The 18,040-nt window shown below is 36.4% G+C and overlaps 1 protein-coding gene and 1 long non-coding RNA gene across 3 annotated transcripts; both read left to right on the top strand.

Annotated features, from left to right (window-relative positions):
• Positions 1–8,288: 8,288 nt before the first annotated feature.
• LOC113319283 lies at positions 8,289–10,814 on the top strand. The gene is made up of 2 exons (XR_003345289.1): positions 8,289–8,668; positions 8,920–10,814. It is a non-coding gene; the product is annotated as an uncharacterized LOC113319283 (long non-coding RNA).
• A 999-nt stretch (positions 10,815–11,813) lies between these two features.
• Positions 11,814–17,271, top strand: LOC113319395 (pentatricopeptide repeat-containing protein At3g09040, mitochondrial-like). Of its 2 annotated transcripts, none has more exons than XM_026567654.1 (4): positions 11,814–12,197; positions 12,372–15,683; positions 16,058–16,178; positions 16,314–17,271. In XM_026567654.1, exon 2 carries the CDS (start codon positions 12,476–12,478, stop codon positions 15,575–15,577), a length of 3,102 nt encoding a protein of 1,033 aa, XP_026423439.1. In that variant the 5' UTR covers positions 11,814–12,197; positions 12,372–12,475; the 3' UTR covers positions 15,578–15,683; positions 16,058–16,178; positions 16,314–17,271. The 2 variants fall into 2 exon arrangements, with proteins under 2 accessions (XP_026423439.1, XP_026423438.1); XM_026567653.1 differs by having other exon boundaries at positions 16,046–16,178.
• The last annotated feature ends 769 nt before the right edge of the window (positions 17,272–18,040 follow it).

The raw sequence follows: 18,040 nt of genomic DNA, 5'->3' as shown, positions 1-18,040 counted from the left end.
AATCTAGGTCAATAGAGGACGATTCAAGCAATCAACTGGAACACAAACTGTTAAGGATTGAATTTCCCAAGGTTTTCCCTATTTCCTACCACCGTCTTTCTTATTTCCCATCCATATCACGATTTCTGAAGTCAATTAACTTTTCACTTCTAGTTTTTCCTATGTACTACCTACAAAAGTCAAATTGACTCTAACTATGAATACTATCGTTTTTATTTGTCTTCTTCTTCACCAATCTCTTCTTTTCATTTAACAAAATAAAAAACTATCAAGTTAGAAACCCAAAATACACCTAATCCAATTAACCACCGACATTCAATCAGTAACTCCTTTTTCCTTTTAATTTATGAAGAACTAGTGCGAATAGGTATCTTAATTTGGATAACTTTGTGCAAATTTAGTTTGGATATAAAAGTATACCTTTCCATTAACCATCTGCAGTTGAAAATACTTATTATAGCTAAGATTATTACTGTTTTAGGACGGTCAATCCATCGGTATAAATTCTTATCAAAATATTAAATATTTTAATCATTTGTATGCATAGATTACTCATAATCCACGATCATTGTTTCTCTTAACTAATAAATGATTAGGTTTAGTTTTTAATTATATTGCTTTGGAATTTGATTTCTTTTTAACATTATTTAGTTTCTTAGGATTTACTTTTAGATGCAAAACCGAAAAATAGAAGAAAAAATTAGGATATTGTAGGTGGCGGTGGATTATGGAGATGGAGAAAATGAAGTAGCGATTGATGGTGGGGATGGAGAAAAAGAAGTGGTACTTTTACTTTTATTTTTTGGGTAGGTGTTAGGTAGCTTGTTATTGGGTGTAAATAATAAGTCAAATAAATAGTATTTAGGATTTAAGAAAATATATATGCGTGGTACTTAGGATTATTGGGGATGGGAAATAAGGTGGATGAGAAATAGGAAAAGTGGGGATAGGAAATAGGGAAAACCTTTCCTAATTGAATGAGTCTCTTTACTTATAGATTTTCAAGTCTGAGTGTTGCTTAGAATTCAAGCTAAGATAACTTGAGATTTAAGCAAGCACTTTCTCTGTTTAGATGAAACTCTAATTAGGTTTCAAGTAAGCATTGATAGACACATTTTTGTGTCTTATTTGTTCTCAATTCTCTATTTTGTAAGGTTCGATGCTTATTAGTTAGTTTATTTGTGTGTAGGTGTTTTAGGGAAATAAATATTTTTGGAAAAATCGGTTTGAAAAGTTGTTAAAGGCATCCCGAAAAATTACTAAAGGTACATCACTTTGGATAGGGGCACCCCATGATGAAGTTTCTTTATATATCTCGACAAATCAGTGGGAAGAGAATGTTTCCGATATTTGATTTTCTGGTTATGGAAGTTACGTGGCCAGTTAGGTAAAGAATATACTCTATTTGATTTGAGTACATCCCTTGGGAAGAGAATATACTATCTTCGTCTCATCGTTTGTGATTCCACAATATCTTGTTTCTTTAATCCATTAAGATTATTGTGAGGTGATTGATATTTCTAGGTTGTTCTTCGGGAATATAAGTCCGATATATCAATTGGTTCTTGTTCACCTTGATTTATCAAAAGATGGAACAAAACTCATAGGTTTATCTATGAGAGACAGATTTATCTATTCAATAGACTTTTTTGTGTGAGACGGGTTGGTTTATCAAGTCTTCGACTTTGGGTCGTAGCAACTCTTAGTTGTTGGTGAGATCATCTAAGGGAATCAAGTGCGTAGAATCCTGATGGGGTTCAGAGACGTAAGGAGCGCAACTGTACCTTGATCAGTGTGAGATTGGTTAGGGCTCAACTACATTCCAGTCCGAAGTTAACTTGGAGTAGGCTAGTGTCTGTAGCGGCTTAATACAGTGTGGTGTTCAAATCTGGACTAGGTCCCCGGGTTTTTTCTGCATTTGCGGTTTTCTCGTTAACAAAACTTTTGGTGTCTGTGTTATTTCTATTCCGCATTATATTTTGTTATATAATTGAAATATCACAGGTTGTGCGTTAAGGTCAATCAATTAGAATGCCCAACCTTTGGTTGTTGATTTAAATTGATTGACACTTGGATATTGGTCTTTGGTACCATCCAAGTTTATCTCTTTAGTATTTGATAAAGACTCGAAGATTTCCATTTGCTTGAGTAAAGATCAAATTGAGAGATTGAGATATTAACTCTTTGATATACTTTTATCTAGATTGAGTATGACTGTCTAGTTGATTCTCTAGAAAGTATATTGGAGTTAGTCTACAAAGATTGCTAATCGAAATATTGGGTGAGGTTGTTAGACCCCCGCTTTTTCACAAATATGCATTCCTTAGTTTATATAAGTTTAAGTTCAGGAATAATCGTTTTTAGAAAATAACCATCTTAAGTACGCATACTGGTGCGCGGACTTAGGTACCCGGAATAAGTTTGTTTTCAGTTCACAAACTCCAGCAGAAATTCACGGGATGTGAACTTTCGACAGTACGCGGACTTTAATTCCGGTTTTCCTGAGCAGCAAAGTACGCATACTTTAGTTCAAGGAATAAGGACTTACACACGTATGAGTTACCACATAATTTTTATATCCAACCATGGTTATATATTCTAAACTCTCATTTCAATCATTGAAATATTCTTAGAGGACGTTATATAGTTGTTGTTAACAAACCATTTTTCGTCAAAGCGATTTCAAGTAATTGAAACTTAATATGACTTTCGTCACTAGTAAAGATGAACTTGACTAAAGCGAAAGCTTACCAACGCATATTTCGAGAAATAGATAAGCGAGTTAAACTCGACTCGAAATAGCAAATGTTTATAATCAAAGTCTATATAGCAATACGACTTTTGTCTCAAGATAGGAGATAGAGTAGATACACTTTTGAGTGATATAAGTTCAAGTCTCCACATACCTTTTAGTAGATGAAGTTCCACCAGTTCCTTGAGTAGTTCTTCGTCTTTGTATGATGATCGCTATGGAGTCTAGAGCTCAATTACACTTTCTATCTCAGTCCGAGACTTAGCTATAAGTAGACTAGAAATTAAAACTTATAGTTTTGGCAACTAAACTTGACAACAAGCTTGAGATAGCAACGCTTGCGAGTTCGACCGAGCAGTGATCTAACAGTTCTCTTTTAGTCATGAAGTATCTCTATGGAAATTTCATTAGGGTCCCACTAGTTTTCGTACCTTTGCCAATTTATATTGACAAAAAGGGGGAGAATTAATGTATAGTTCACACTACAAATATATATGGTTTACAGATCATTATGTAAGGGGGAGTGGTTTTCATGTGAGATGAAGTATTGACTAAGGGGGAGTGATACATATCACCATAGTATTGTTGTCAAAGTGGTGATACAAAATTGAACTTTGATGTTGTGTAATAATACTATGACATTGTATAACAATGATTGAGAGCTATTGTTTTCTCATTGTTATAGCTACGGATCTTCAACAACTAGATGCTGAGTTGAACACCTTTAGAATCATGGAGTACTTGGAAGTGACGAAGATTTCGAGTAATGTTGAAGAACAAAGGAGATCAAGCATTTGGATGAGAAGCTACAAAGTTTATTTATTTTGTAATCCATATGTATTGATAGTTTTGTCACTGAAATTGAAAAAGGGGGAGATTGTTAGAGCACTGCTCGGTCGAACTCGCAAGTGTTGCTATCTCAAGCTTGTTTATCAAGTTTAGTTGCCAAAACTATATGTCTTGATTTCTAGTTTACTTATAGCTAAGTCTCGGATTAGGATAATAAGTGTAGTCGAGCTTTAGACTTCACGGCGTTCATCGAATAAAGACGAAGAACTACTCAATGGAACTTGTGGAACTTCATCAATAAAAGGTATGTGGAGACTTGAACTCATATATCACTCAAAAGTCTATCTACTCTATCTCCTATTTGAGACAAAAAGTAGTATTGCTATATAGACTTTAAGTATACACATTTGGTATTTCAAGCCGAGATTATCTCGCTTATCTATTTCTCGAAATGTGTGTTGGTAAGCTTTCGCTTTAGCCAAGTTCATCTTTTAATCTTGACGAAAGTCAAAGTATGATCATGTGAAAATTTCCTTGTAACATCTTACATGATTCGTGTGTGACAGTCATTTGATGTAGACTCGGAATGTTCCGTATTGATCATTCAATCACTTGAAAATTGCTTTGAAGCTAATAGTTTGTGTGAGACATCTATTATCGTCTTCCAAGAATGTTTCAATGATTGAAATGAGGGTTTAGAACACATAACCATGATTGGATATAAACATAGTGTGTGTATTCACATTTTTGTAAAGTCCAAAATCCGTGAACCTTGGTATGCGTACTGGTTGGTTATGGAAGTCCGGGAACCAAGTATGCGTACCCGTACGCATACTGGCGAAAGTTCATGTTCCGTGAATATCTGTTGGAGTTTGGAAAAGTAAATGGTTTGCGTACCCGTATGCGTACCGGCGTAACCAAACTCAGTCCGCATACTTAGGTATGCGTACCAGTTTGCATACTTAAGTAGGTTATGTTCTCAAATCGATTTGTTCATGAACTAATACATTTATATAATAAGGAGTGCAATCTTTTTCAAACCATGGCTATAATGTTCATGAAATGATTCGAGTGAATCAAAATCGATTTTGCTTGAATTATGTATTGTATACTTCTACGAGAATATAAACAATTGAACAACTCTCTAACTAGTTTCATTTGAGTCAGTTGAACTAGTTATGATAAATATGAATAAGGTTGATATGAAAGTGCTCATATGTCTAACCATTGTGTATAACAAGTTTGAACCAACTAAGTGTACAGGTTTAGGTACGATTACCTTTAACTAAATGACGGTACATTTCATTTGTGTATAACAAGCTAAGTTTGATCTAACGATTGAAAGATATTAGCTTGAATCTAATCAGGTTTTCATCTAACAGTGAATATTGAATGCTTTGTTACCAAGGTAACATTGATTCCAAATCCTGATTTGGAGACTATATAAAGCATAACTCTAGCAACTGGGAAACCTAATCCCCACACCTCATGTGTGATACTAATTGCGACTAGATTCGATTGTCCTTTAACCTTATGTTTTTCACAAAACCCTGTAGGTTAACGACTTGAAGACTTTATTGGGATTGTGAAGCCAGACCCAACTATTTTCTTTGTAGTTGCGTGTTCTAATCTTGCTGTTTTCTATGGTGATTGAGTACTATCTTCTTTAAGATTTGCTCGAGATTTATTCTCCGATAGGCAAGATTGAAAAGTAGTCACAAACATCTTCGTCTCATCGTTTGTGATTCCACGGTATCTTGTTTCGTTAATCGATTAAGATTATTGTGAGGTGATTGATAATACTAGGCTTTTCTTCAGTAATATAAGTTTGGTTTATCAATTGGTTCCTGTTCACCTTGATTTATCAAAAGACGGAACACAACTCATAGGTATATCTGTGGGAGATAGATTTATATATACAATAAACTTTTATATGTGATACAAATTTGTTTATCAAGTCTTCGACTTTGGGTCGTAGCAACTCTTAGTTGTGGGTAAGATCAGCTAAGGGAATCAAGTGCACAGAGTTCTGCTGGGATTCAGAGATGTAAGGCGCACAACTGTACCTTGATCAATATGAGATTGATTAGGGCTCAACTACGTTCTATACCGAAGTTAGCTTAGAGTAGGCTAGTGTCTGTAGCGGCTTAATACAATGTGGTGTTCAAATATGGACTAGGTCCGGCGGTTTTTCTGCATTTGCGGTTTCCTCATTAACAAAACTTATGGTGTCTGTGTTATTTTTTTTCCGCATTATATTTGTTATATAATAGAAATATCACAGGTTGTGCGTTGGATCGATCAATTGGTAAATCCAACCGTTGTTTGTTGATTGATCCTTGAACATTGGTCTTTGGTACCGTTCAAGTTATTTCTCTTATATTCAACCGGGCTTGCAAATTCCTATTTGTTTGATTGCGGATTGAATTGAGAAATTGAGATACAACTCTTGGATATACTTTTCTTGGGATTGAGTCTGACTGTCTAGTTGATTCTCTCGAAAGTATATTGGAGTTTATCCATACAGATTGCTAAGCGAAATATTGGGTGTGGTTGTTAGACCCCCGGTTTTTCAAGTAGGCTAGTGACTATAGTGGCTTAATAAAATTTGGTGTTCAAATCTGGACGAGGTCCCGTGGTTTTTCCGCTACTATGGTTTCCTCGTTAACAAAACTTCTGGTGTCTTGTATTTTTCCTTTTCTGCATTATATTATTTATCTTTACAATAGGATTTATATAAGTAGTGTGTGTTCAATTCTAGTAGATACGTTAATATAATTAAGATCGATTACCAGACTTATTTCTTGTAGAATTCGTATCTTGAAAGATATATCAAAGAATTCAGATCTGAATATTTGGATACGACTAGATTGATCTTAGATTTTGATTTTAAGATCGTCCAAGTGTTCTTCTTAACAATCAGTTTTACAGACTTCATTATCTAAACTTTCTGATTGAGAAAAGATGGAGATACAAACTCTATGTACATTTTGTCAAGGATTATTAAGTTGGTCTACTTGCAATTGTATTAGGTTTTCCGAACAAAAAATTTGGTAGTATACTTGGTATCCTCTCCTTTTCACACAATATCCTTCCCAAAAATATGAAATCAAAGAAAGGTATAGGCGCATGGACAAATAAAGAAAGAATAAGCCGCCAGTATTATACTAATCCTCGTGCTTGTGTGCGACATATTTATAGTAATTTCAGGATCGGAAATAAGAAAGATTAATATATACGGACGGTTGAATACTATTGCAATAATTATATACTCCCTCCGTGAGTCTATCCCACCAAAGATGACATATTTCAAGTTCACACCATTTTCAAGGTAAGGATAACAAAGGGTTATTGTTAGATGCTTCTCCCAATAATATCCTTATTGATAACGTATCGTAAAATTTCGAAATGATATATATTTCTCGAACTATGCCACAAATATTTGTAATTTTTACATCTTTAAAAAACATGTTAAAACACCTGTATAGCGAATATAAACATGACTGTCAAATTATACGTATTTCTTATACTAAGATTTAATGAAAATAATCTATTAAAAAGGTAATTTTAGAAATATAACCTTGTTTATTTATAAGGATTAGCTTTGGAGGGACAAAAAAGTTAAAATAAAAGGTCATCTTTGGTGAGACGAAGGGAGGGAGTAACCTCTCTCTTAAAAAGCTACAAAACGATAAACCCATACGCCTGATTTATTTATTTTTGCTCAGATCGACTCATTCGAAAGCAAATCTGAGTAAGACAACCATAACCCACTTTCAGTCTTTATATCTTCTCTCGGATATATTTGGTTTATGGTTTAACCCTTCAATTTTGGTTCCGAATCTAACCTACTTGGATTTAAAACTAACTTTTGGGCTTTTGTATATCGTCTGCTTTTTGGTTCTTAGATTTTAATCGTTTTTACTCTTGCATTCTTATTAGTTTGATAATATCATCAGACTGTGCATTTCATCTCCTATTATTTGTTTTGGTTTATTTGTTTTGGGTTTTCTTTAATTTTTGTGGATGTGAATCGTGGTGGTGAAAACCCAAAGTTGGTTTTTGATTCTCTATAAAAGAACTCTATTTCATAAACTCAAGATGTCTGGTAACTTCTAAGACCGCAACAACAATTGAAACAACAACAACGGGCAACAAAATATATACAACAATAGACACCTAGACACCAACAATAGATGCAGACTCAGAAAAATTCAAGTTATTTCACTCTGATTCCGACTGATCCAATAAACCTATATTACTTTAATTCACTTAGTTTAGATTATTATATTTGGATTGAAACCCTCAGAAATGTTTGGATCATCTCATGATCCCTACATTTCTGAAATTTATAGTCAATGTGCAGTTTGTTTTCGCTTCCGACGAAACAAGTTAGGACATTTAACCTGTTACCATGTTACTAGATCACTGGAATGGTTAAATTAGTAGAATTGTAGTCATGTATAGTTTGTTGTCGTTTTAGACAAAACAAATTAGACCATTTAACATGTTACCGTGTTACTAGATTACTGAGATGGTTAAATTAGTAGAAAAGGATGATCCCTATAATTATTTTGTCCAGAATTTTGAAGTCGGTTGAGTCATGAGTCATGTTGGGGTCGAGAGATACAATCTAAGGTTTACTAAGTTTATTGCATCTTTAATTCAAAAGCAAAGCACAGGTCAACCCAGAAGTCAAAGAAAAAATGGATCTGCTTGTTCGGCGACTAAAGTCTAAAATAGACTGACAACGAAAAGCTGAAATAGTGTTAAAATTTTCCCTTGCTCCGGCTAAGTTAACAGTGTATCCAAATACCCTATAAATCTGTTCAACCGAAAGCTCAGTGTCTTGAAGTAAATCAAACTTACAGTTACAGGTCTCATATTTTTCTTCATTTTTAATCAAACTTATTGTCTTCACAATTTCTTTTAGTCGAAGGGCTTAGTTTGTTTGCTCAGAGTGATAAGCTTAAGCTTTAACTTTTCAACTGGAACATTTTAAGTGTTTGTAGAATTGCCTAAGCGAGAATAACGATGGAATCGTTTGAATGGAAGGCAAGGGAGGTTGGAATGCTAAACTGGAACTTCGACACAAGCAACAGATATATTGAAAAGTTGAAATAACGAGTAAGTCATTCTGTAATGTTTTTTCTTTTTGAGAACATACAGTTGTGCATACAAATTATTAATTCTGTGGGTGTTTCATAAATTTGTCATAATATCTGATAGATGATTTTCTTTTATAGGTTTCAGTGTTACTTTAGGAATTATTGAGACCTTTAGAATAACAAGGTCTAACACTGTAGAAAAGAAAATCCACCGAAGTTTTTTCTGAAACTAGATTTTCTTACTTTCGGGTTTTTGATTTTTGTTATTAGTACGAGGATCTATGGAGTCTCTTCCCTCGGATATCGTACAATAAATACTTTCTCGGGTTCCAGCAGAGTCAGTTCTAGAGTGCAAGTTAGTTTGTAAGAAATGGGTAACTCTCATCCGCGGAAGTAACTTTGCTAATATGCACCTCAGTCACCTGCTTAACCATCTCCATGGTGGTAATGATGGCAATGATAATCTAGCTGCTAAGGTGGAGTCTTGTCTCTTTTTTGCTTGTCGCCTTGACCATCCGGACGTCTACAAAACTTTACTTTTTCATGGAGGACAACTAAGTGATAGGATTAGCCCTGATGAGAAATACATTTATGATCAAAATCTGAAAAGGATCTATCATCCTCCCATGCACAACCAACTTTTATTTAATCACTTAGTTGGCTCCTGCAATGGTTTGGTTTGTGCATTTCAACTTCACGATATTGTCCTAGATCCCATCTATATTTATAATCCCCTTACCAGAGAATATGTTTATCTTCCTAAACTAGTTGCTCCGAAGAAAGAACTTGTTGACCCTGATCGTATTGAGGGAGCACAGGTTGGCATGTATGATACTGCATGTGGATTTGGATAAGTTAGGTCAACCAATGAGTACAAGGTTGTTAGAATCCATTACCAAAACTATTGGGAAGGAAATGTAGAAGTATACACACTTGGCAGTGGTTGTGGGTGGAGAGCCATAGGTAGAGTTCTGCATCGGCTGTGTACTCTGAGCGGGGGTAGGGGTACCTATGCTAATGATGTTATCTATTGGATTTCACAGAAAAAGTTGTAGCCTTTGACTTGGCTGATGAGAAGTTTCAAGTGTTATCTGTCCCTCCTTGTCTGCAAAACCGTCGGAACGGAGATAGATGTGGACTTGTAGCACTGGGAAGGCATTTGTGTCTTTATGTGGATAAGTTGCACGTGGAAATCTGGGCATTGATGAGAAGAAGCGACTTGAAGGAGAGATGGCGTTTGGAGTTTGATATAGATTATAAAGCCGTAGTAGGTTCCCGTGGGATGAACTTTCACCCGATTTTACTTGCAAAGAACGGAGAAATCATATTTTTATATGATGAATCCGTGCTTGATAGTTATGAACCGAAAACAACATTGTTGAAGATGATTTCCAACGAAGCAACAACTGATTATTTCGAAGATGTCGACGCAATTGCTCATATAAATACCTTCACATCATTGGGAGCTATGGGAGAAACTTCAAAGAGATACACTGTTCGTAGTCCATTGGATGATGTTATTGATGAGTTAGACCGAGTTACTCTTGGTGAGGAAATTGATACGACGCGTTACAGACTCAGGTGATCGACACTATAATAATCCCTCTCAGCTGCTTATTACTCAGGCGATCAGCACTATGAAATCCCTCTCAGCTTCTTATTACTCAGGTGTCAACACTATGATAATCTCTCTCATCTGCCTAAATTTGTGATGCATGGATAATTTTGTTTCTTATGTTTAATTAAAACTCTGGTTGTGAGTTTTCTCCCTTCACTCTGATTACATTACAAGATTCTGGATGTTTCTTTGCTCTCTCCTATCTAATTGTTGGAAGTAGGTTTATGGTGTCTTGTTAATAGGAGGGAAGCAATAGATTTGAGGAGGGAATTGAGTTTTTAGGTGAGGGATTGACTCTTGAAGTGACAGATAAAATGACTAAAACATTCTTAAAGTAATGGCCATGTCAGACATGAAACATTATCTCATGCTGTATTTGATTTTGTTGTCTGATTGTTAAAACATTTATGGATGTTTCATGGATATGTTTCATAGTTTGTATCTAGAAGCTTGCTTAGCTTTCACATAAAGCATGTGTAAAACCAAAGAATGAGAGGGAAACTGCCATTCATGGTGTTTGATCTTATACTGTGCTTTTTCTGCTTTAGACTAGATTATCTGCCTTGTGGTTTCTTCTTTTAAGGTGTGTGATTGGCTGAAGATAACTATCACTTTCAGTCTCTCTCTCTCTTTCTCTTCCTTGTTGTTTTTTTCTCTCTTTATTGGTGCTTCTGTTCACTAACCTGTAATGTTGGATGCTTAATATGTTCTACTAGGTTTTCATTTATTTAAACCTGAAACGACAGTTTCCCGTACCTTAGATTCCTCTTTTGTGGAAAATTCAGGCACAAAGGAGACTCTTGTAAAGAAAAAAATGTACTTATTGTTTTCAGTTCTTCTTTTGTTGCACTTCTATCCACCAAATTGACTTCAGGTGTTTCTGGCCTGGTGCATCTTACTGGTGTTGGTGGTTTTCGTTTAGCTGGTTTTAGAAGCACAACTGATCATGGAAAATGTTGATTATCGCTTACAGCTGGTTGTGTTGCCTCTGCAAGATTACAGCTGATTCAGTTGATGTGGTGCTTATTCTGCAGAGTAACAAAAGGAAGGAAATTCGAAAAATAGAGAAGTAATCTTAGAGAGATTGGTGTTGGTGAAAAATATGGGTTTAGAGTTAACTTTTTAATATTCTCAAATTCGAAAAACTGATTGTAAGGAATGTTAGCAAGATCTTACAAGTGAATTTCTAACCTGGAATTCAAGGTATCCGTCGCACACACCAAAGACATCAACCATTAAATTCTAGCTCCGTTGACCAGTTGATGTTATTTTGCTATTTTACTAGATCTTTTAACCATTCAGCTTATGAAGTTGCCCATTTGATGACATGAGTGCTCTCCTTTTGCAGCACGGATTGCTTAGAGAATGTCATTTCTAGAACTATTTCTGAAATATCTAGGCTAGCAAGAGATACCAACAAGCTTGTATTAGATTCTAAACCGAGTAGAGTCTGTTAACCTGGAGCATGACTTGTACAGTTGAGGGAAATTTGACCACTAGTCAATCCTAGTCCAAAACTCCGTGGGCCTAGAAGATATTAAAATGTAAAAATATTGTGAGCATGGCCATGGACCGTCATGAGTGCGTATCTGCGGAGGGGACCATATTCCTCATGAACTTTGATTTCAAAGCAAAGCATAAATCATCCGAGAAGTCAAAGATAAAATAATTTGACAACAAACAGCTGAAATAGTTTTCACCAACAAAATTACATTTGCCTTACAGGTCTCAGATTTCTTCATCATTGTGCTTTTCTCTTCATAAACTTCAGGGTTTCAACCCAAACCAAAACTGGAACATGTTAAGTGTTTGTAGAAATGCCTAAGTGAGAATAGTTTTTATGTAGTTTAAATGAAAGGCAAGGGAGGTTGGAATGCTCAAGTACAGCTTCGACACAAGCAACAGAGACATTGAAAAGTCGGAATCATGAGTAAGTCATTCTGTAATTAGTTTATTTTTTTGATAACATACAGTAGTTCAAGCAGATACAAATTATTATTCTGTGTGTTTCATAAATTTATCATAACATTTGATAGAACCAGTTTTTGTGTTTCATACATTTGTCACAACATCTGATAGGAACATTTTGTTTTAATGTTGACAGTGGACAGGACTTCGTCCAGGAACAAAGGACATTCTGCCAAAATATAAATGAAGTCAAGCATACGGATGATCAGAATCAGCTTAAACACCTCGCAAACATAAAGAATGCGTGCAACTCATGTGCGCACGTCAAATTTACTCAAGTTGAACTCTGTGTTATCTCTCCGCCGTGTATGTTTCACCACGGATGCTGTACTAGCCGTTGAAGAGGTACAGCAAAATTTTCAGCTGGTCACAAACCAAAATTATACATATAGCAATCTGTTATATACTTGTGTACAAGAATGCAAACGTATTCAATCCCGTCATGTGTGCGACAAAATGCCTCATCTGAAATCTCAAGCTACAAAAAAGTGCAAAATTATCCATGCCAAGACCCTGAGTCTTGGGTATGGATTACAAGGAAAACTTGGAAATATAATTGTTGATCTGTATGGTAAATGTGGTGAGATTGATTTCGCAATGGAGGTCTTCAACCGGCTTGATAGAAGAGATACTGTTGCCTGGAATTCAATCATGTCTATGTATTCAAGATCGGAATTTCCAGAAGAGGTCGTCAGGGTGTTTAGGTTGATGCGTAATTCTAACACTGTTTCAGATCAGTACACATTTGCTTTTGTTGTTTCTGCTTGTACGAAATTGAATAATGTGGGTTTAGGTAAGGTTTTTCACTGCAATGCGATCAAGACAGGTATTGAGTTAAATTCCTTTTGCGGGGGTTCTTTGATTGATATGTATGCTAAATGTGACTGCTTACCAGATGCTCGGAAATTATTTGATAGAGTTGATAAACCTGATACTGTATCTTGGACATCAATGATTGCGGGTTATGTTCGAGTTGGCTTACCCAGAGAAGCTCTCGAGTTGTTTAAAGAAATGGAACGAGTCGTTGAGAAACCAGATGAAGTTGCAGTTATTACGATACTTACCGCCTATGTTGGTCTAGGAAGGTTGAACCAGGCAGTTGATTTGTTTTCCCAACTACCAAATCCCAATGTGGTGGCTTGGAATGTAATGATTAAGGGACATTCTAAAAGTGGGTTTGAGGAAAAAGCTGTTAGTTTCTTTCGAGATATGCATCTGGTTGGTGTTAAACCAACAAGATCTACACTGGGAAGTGTTTTAAGTGCCATCGCTAATCTTACAGATCTTAATCTAGGAAAGCAGGTTCATTCTGAGGCTATCAAACTAGGGTTGGATTGTAGTGTTTACGCTGGAAGTTCATTGGTAAATATGTACTCCAAGTGTCACTCTATGGAATCTGCTAGAAAAGTTTTTGATGCAATGGATGTTACAAATACTGTTGTGTGGAATGCTATGTTAGGAGGTTATGCACAGAACAGACAATCTCTTGAAGTCAAAGAAATTTTCTCCAATATGAGAAATTCTAGTCTAGAACCTGATGAGTTTACTTACACCAAAGTTCTTAGCGCATTTGGTCAGTGGGAAAGCTTAGAAATGGGTAGGCAATTTCATGCATTTATAATCAAGAAGAACTTAGAGTTGAACTTATTTGTTGGAAATGCTTTGGTTGATATGTATGCTAAGTCTGGTGATTTAAAAGATGCAAGAAGGCAATTTGAACTCATCCCAGAGAGAGATATTGTTTCTTGGAATGCTATTATTGTTGGGTACGTGCATGAAAAAGAAGAGGAGGAAGGTTTTAGATTGTTCAGGAAGATGATATGTGATGGCTTTTTGCCTGATCAATTTTCAGTATCTAGTATTCTTAGTGGCAGTGCAAATCGGCAAGCATTAGAGCAAGGTAAACAAGTGCATTGCTTCTCACTGAAGTTGGGTCTTTACTTGAATATTTATGCTGGAAGTTCTCTGGTTGACATGTATGCAAAGTGTGGGGCCATGGAAGCTGCAAATAAGGTATTTTCTGAGATGCCTGTAAAGACTGTTGTCTCTAGAAATGCCCTTATTGCAGGGTACATTCAGAACAACAATGCAGATGAAGCAGTAAAGGAGTTTTTAGACATGCAAGCAGAAGGTTTGCAGCCATCGAAGTACACATTCGCCAGCATTTTAACTGCATGTAGTGCATCATCAAGGTTGAATCTGGGAAGGCAGGTTCATTGTGATACTTTAAAATCTGGTGTTTTAATTGATGATGAGTTTTCGGGTGTCTCACTCTTGGGTATGTACCTACGATCTTCAAGCACTGAAGATGCAAATAAGCTCTTTTTGGAGTTCCCGAAACAAAGAAGTAGAGTTTTATGGACTTGTATGATTTCAGGACATGCTCAGAACGGCAATAGCGCGGAGGCTCTTTGTTTTTTTAGAGAAATGCGTAATGATGATGTTTTACCGGATCAATCCACTTTTACCAGTGTCCTCAGTGCTTGTTCTGGCTTAGCAGCCCTACAGGATGGGAAAGTCATTCATTGTCTTGCTTTTCATACCAGGTTCGACTTGGATGAATCCACGTGCAGTGTTCTTGTAGATATGTATGCTAAATGTGGGGATATTGGGAGCTCAATGAAAGTTTTTGAGGAAATGGTAAACAAAGAAGATGCTGTTTCCTGGAACTCGATGATTGTTGGATTTGCGAAAAATGGCTATGCAGGGAAAGCACTGAAGATCTTCGAACAAATGAAGCATGCAAATGTCGAACCTGATGATATCACATTCCTAGGAGTCCTCACAGCGTGCAGTCATGGAGGAATGGTATTAGAAGGTCGTGAATATTTCAATCTTATGATAAGTAGGTTTGGGATCAAACCTAGAGATGATCATTTTTCCTGCATGATTGACCTACTTGGGCGCCATGGACGTCTCAAAGAAGCTGAAGAGTTGATTGAGAAATTGCCATTTGAACCTGGAGCTGGGGTTTGGGCTACATTACTCGGAGCTTGTAAAATACATGGGGATTTAATACGGGGGCAGAAGGCAGCTGAAAAGCTTATTTTGTTGGAACCTGATAATCCTTCATCCTATGTGCTTCTTTCTAATTTATATGCAGCATCTAAGAACTGGGGTGCATCCAACAGAGTTCGGAATTTGATGAAAGAAAGAGGATTGAAAAAGTTTCCTGGATGTAGCTGGATTGAAGTGAATGCTAAGCTGAACTTATTTGTAGCAGGGGATAAACTTCATATTAATGCTGGTGAAGTTCGTGCTGTTTTGAAGGATTTGACTGCATTGATGAGAGAACAGGGCTACGTAGCTACAACTGATTTTCTTTTAGATGAGGAGGATTGAGTTATGAGTCTTATATTCTCTAGCATGGGGGTACAGAAGTGGAGGCTTCTTCTTTCTTTGCACTTAATTGTACAGGAGGAGATCAAATCCAATTTGGCACAACAAGGTATCATTAATTATTGTGGTGTATTTATTCTTTTTATTTTTATTCTTTTGATCGATAAAGATATAGAGTTTTGGTGGTTACATGTTTCGAACTCATATCATCGGTACTATTGTGGTATTTTTACCTGTTGGCTTATTGCTGCTATCCCTAAGTTGTTTTTAAGTAATTTACACTTATCAGTCATGCATATGTCCATATACAATTGAGCTGGGTCTGACTCATCCGAGTCATTTCCACATATTAGAATAGCTGCTGCTGTCTATGTCTAAATGTTACAAGCTTTAAAGAGATCCACTTGGTCACTCATTACTGATCTTCTCATCTTTCCTCTTGATTTACAATTTTTATGATGATTGATGTAGTTATCTATGAAGGAAACAGCAGGGATATGACTACGGAGGTGGATTTTTTCCAGGCTCCTCTTCCTGATTCTTTTCAGTCAGATGATGAATATGCCTCCTCTATCTGATGAAGACTCTGATATTGATGTATCTGGTGAGAGTACTAAATATTCATACTCAGCATGCATTTTTCAGTTTTACTAATAGTGCTCACATGTGAAAACCTAAAAATCATCTATGTTTACAGTATATATTTGGATGATGTAGTAACAACAAGGATGTTTTGCAGGAGGATAACCGTAAACATGATCATCTGCTTGATGTTTATGTTAGTTTTCAAAGGGGTGCAGCTTTTCAAGTCAAGCAAGCTCTCTAACAAAAGTGGAAGCACGGTTGGCCAAAGGAAGGCAAGACAGCAAAATTTGCTTACGGTTTATATTATGAAGAAACAAATTATGGAGGATACGGAGTTAATGTGTGCAATATGGCTGCAGAGCCAATAGCTGCTTCAGTCTGTTTCTCTCTGTATTGGAGTAACTTATCTTTATCAAGTGTTGAAGGGATTAGATGCTGGTCTCAAACTTGCTTAATAACATGGCTGTTCTAGTCCTCGTGTGCAGTGCAATTCCCGAGGAGTTATTCAGCTTCTCCACCACATTGCCTCTGCTTTTCGCCGTAGACCTAATTGCAGTAGCATAAAGGTCAATAATGTTTGCCAGAGCTGTACCGATGAGTGTGGTCCCTTGTATGGCCAAGGCTTCCTTTAAACCTGTGGGCGCCTCTCATTTAAAATTAAACACTCCAAGGCAAGCTACATTTCTCATATTTTAAGAGGCATTCAAGGAAGTGGAACAGCGCTTATCTGGCAAAACAAGCAAAATGACACTACTGTACTAGTGCTGGGGCTTCAAAGATTACAAGGCTGATACTGAACCACAAAACTTTTTAGATGAACTACTAGGCGTTCTGTGGAAAGATGCTTATTACAACTTGGATACAAGGAATATGATCCTGCAGTCTGGTCGACAACTTGAATTGCCAGACTAAGATCGTGTAGTTCCAAGACTATCATAGTTGATAGTTGAATTTTTATAGTTGTTTTTTTATGTTCGAATGTCTATTTATTGTGTGGCTAACATGTAAATGTTAACAGAAAGGATGCCAGATGTGGCATGACTTCATTATCATCTCTTCATCTTTCCTTGAAAACTTCTTCTGAATAATTACTTCTGTTTCATTAAACGTGAGTTTTTTTAGCATCAGCTTTTCCTCTGCGGTCACAGTGGTCTGTTAATTGTTGGTGTGTTGCATCTCACAACCTCAGGATTTTAGAATGGCTAAAGCTACAAAGGTCATTTTAGACAAGATTTAGCTTCAAAAAAAAGAGTGATATGGTCAAGCCATAGGCATCATTGTTCTCTGTTAACATTTACATAAAAGCCACATAATAAATAGACAGACATTGGAACACAAAAACATCTATCAACTATGATAATCTTGGAACTGCACAGGAACAGACCGGAGGATCCTAGTCCTCGTATCCAAGTTGTGGACCAGACCGCAGGATCACATCCCTCGCTTTAAAGTATGGCGTATCATAAGCATCTTTCAACAGAATGTCTAAAAAGTCCTCTCTTTTTCAATCAGCCTTGTAAACGTTGAATCCCTGCCGTCATCCATAGACCAGTAATGTCTTTCTTGCCTGTTTTGCCAGATAATAAGCAGCTTTTGCCACTCTGACTGCCTTGTAAAAGTTGAGAAATGTAGCTTGCCTTGAGTCCTTGAACAGAAGATACGAAGTCCTGCATGATCTGGTTATTCTTCTTCTTCATAATAGCTTTTCTTTTCATACTTCGGCAAAACAGTTTTTGCTGGTGGTGCGGATTCGCCCTTGTCACCAAGGTAGGGACAGGGGCAGTTTTATCGGCATTCTAGATAATATGTCATGAAAATGTTGGCAACCAGCCAATAGGCCCATTACTGCATCCAAATCGTAGGATGAGTTCTTTCTACGAG

The sequence above is a fragment of the Papaver somniferum genome, chromosome 10 (genome assembly GCF_003573695.1).
Source record: "Papaver somniferum cultivar HN1 chromosome 10, ASM357369v1, whole genome shotgun sequence".
NCBI classification, from domain to species: Eukaryota; Viridiplantae; Streptophyta; class Magnoliopsida; order Ranunculales; family Papaveraceae; genus Papaver; species Papaver somniferum.
This window is presented reverse-complemented; position numbering and strand designations above follow the sequence as displayed.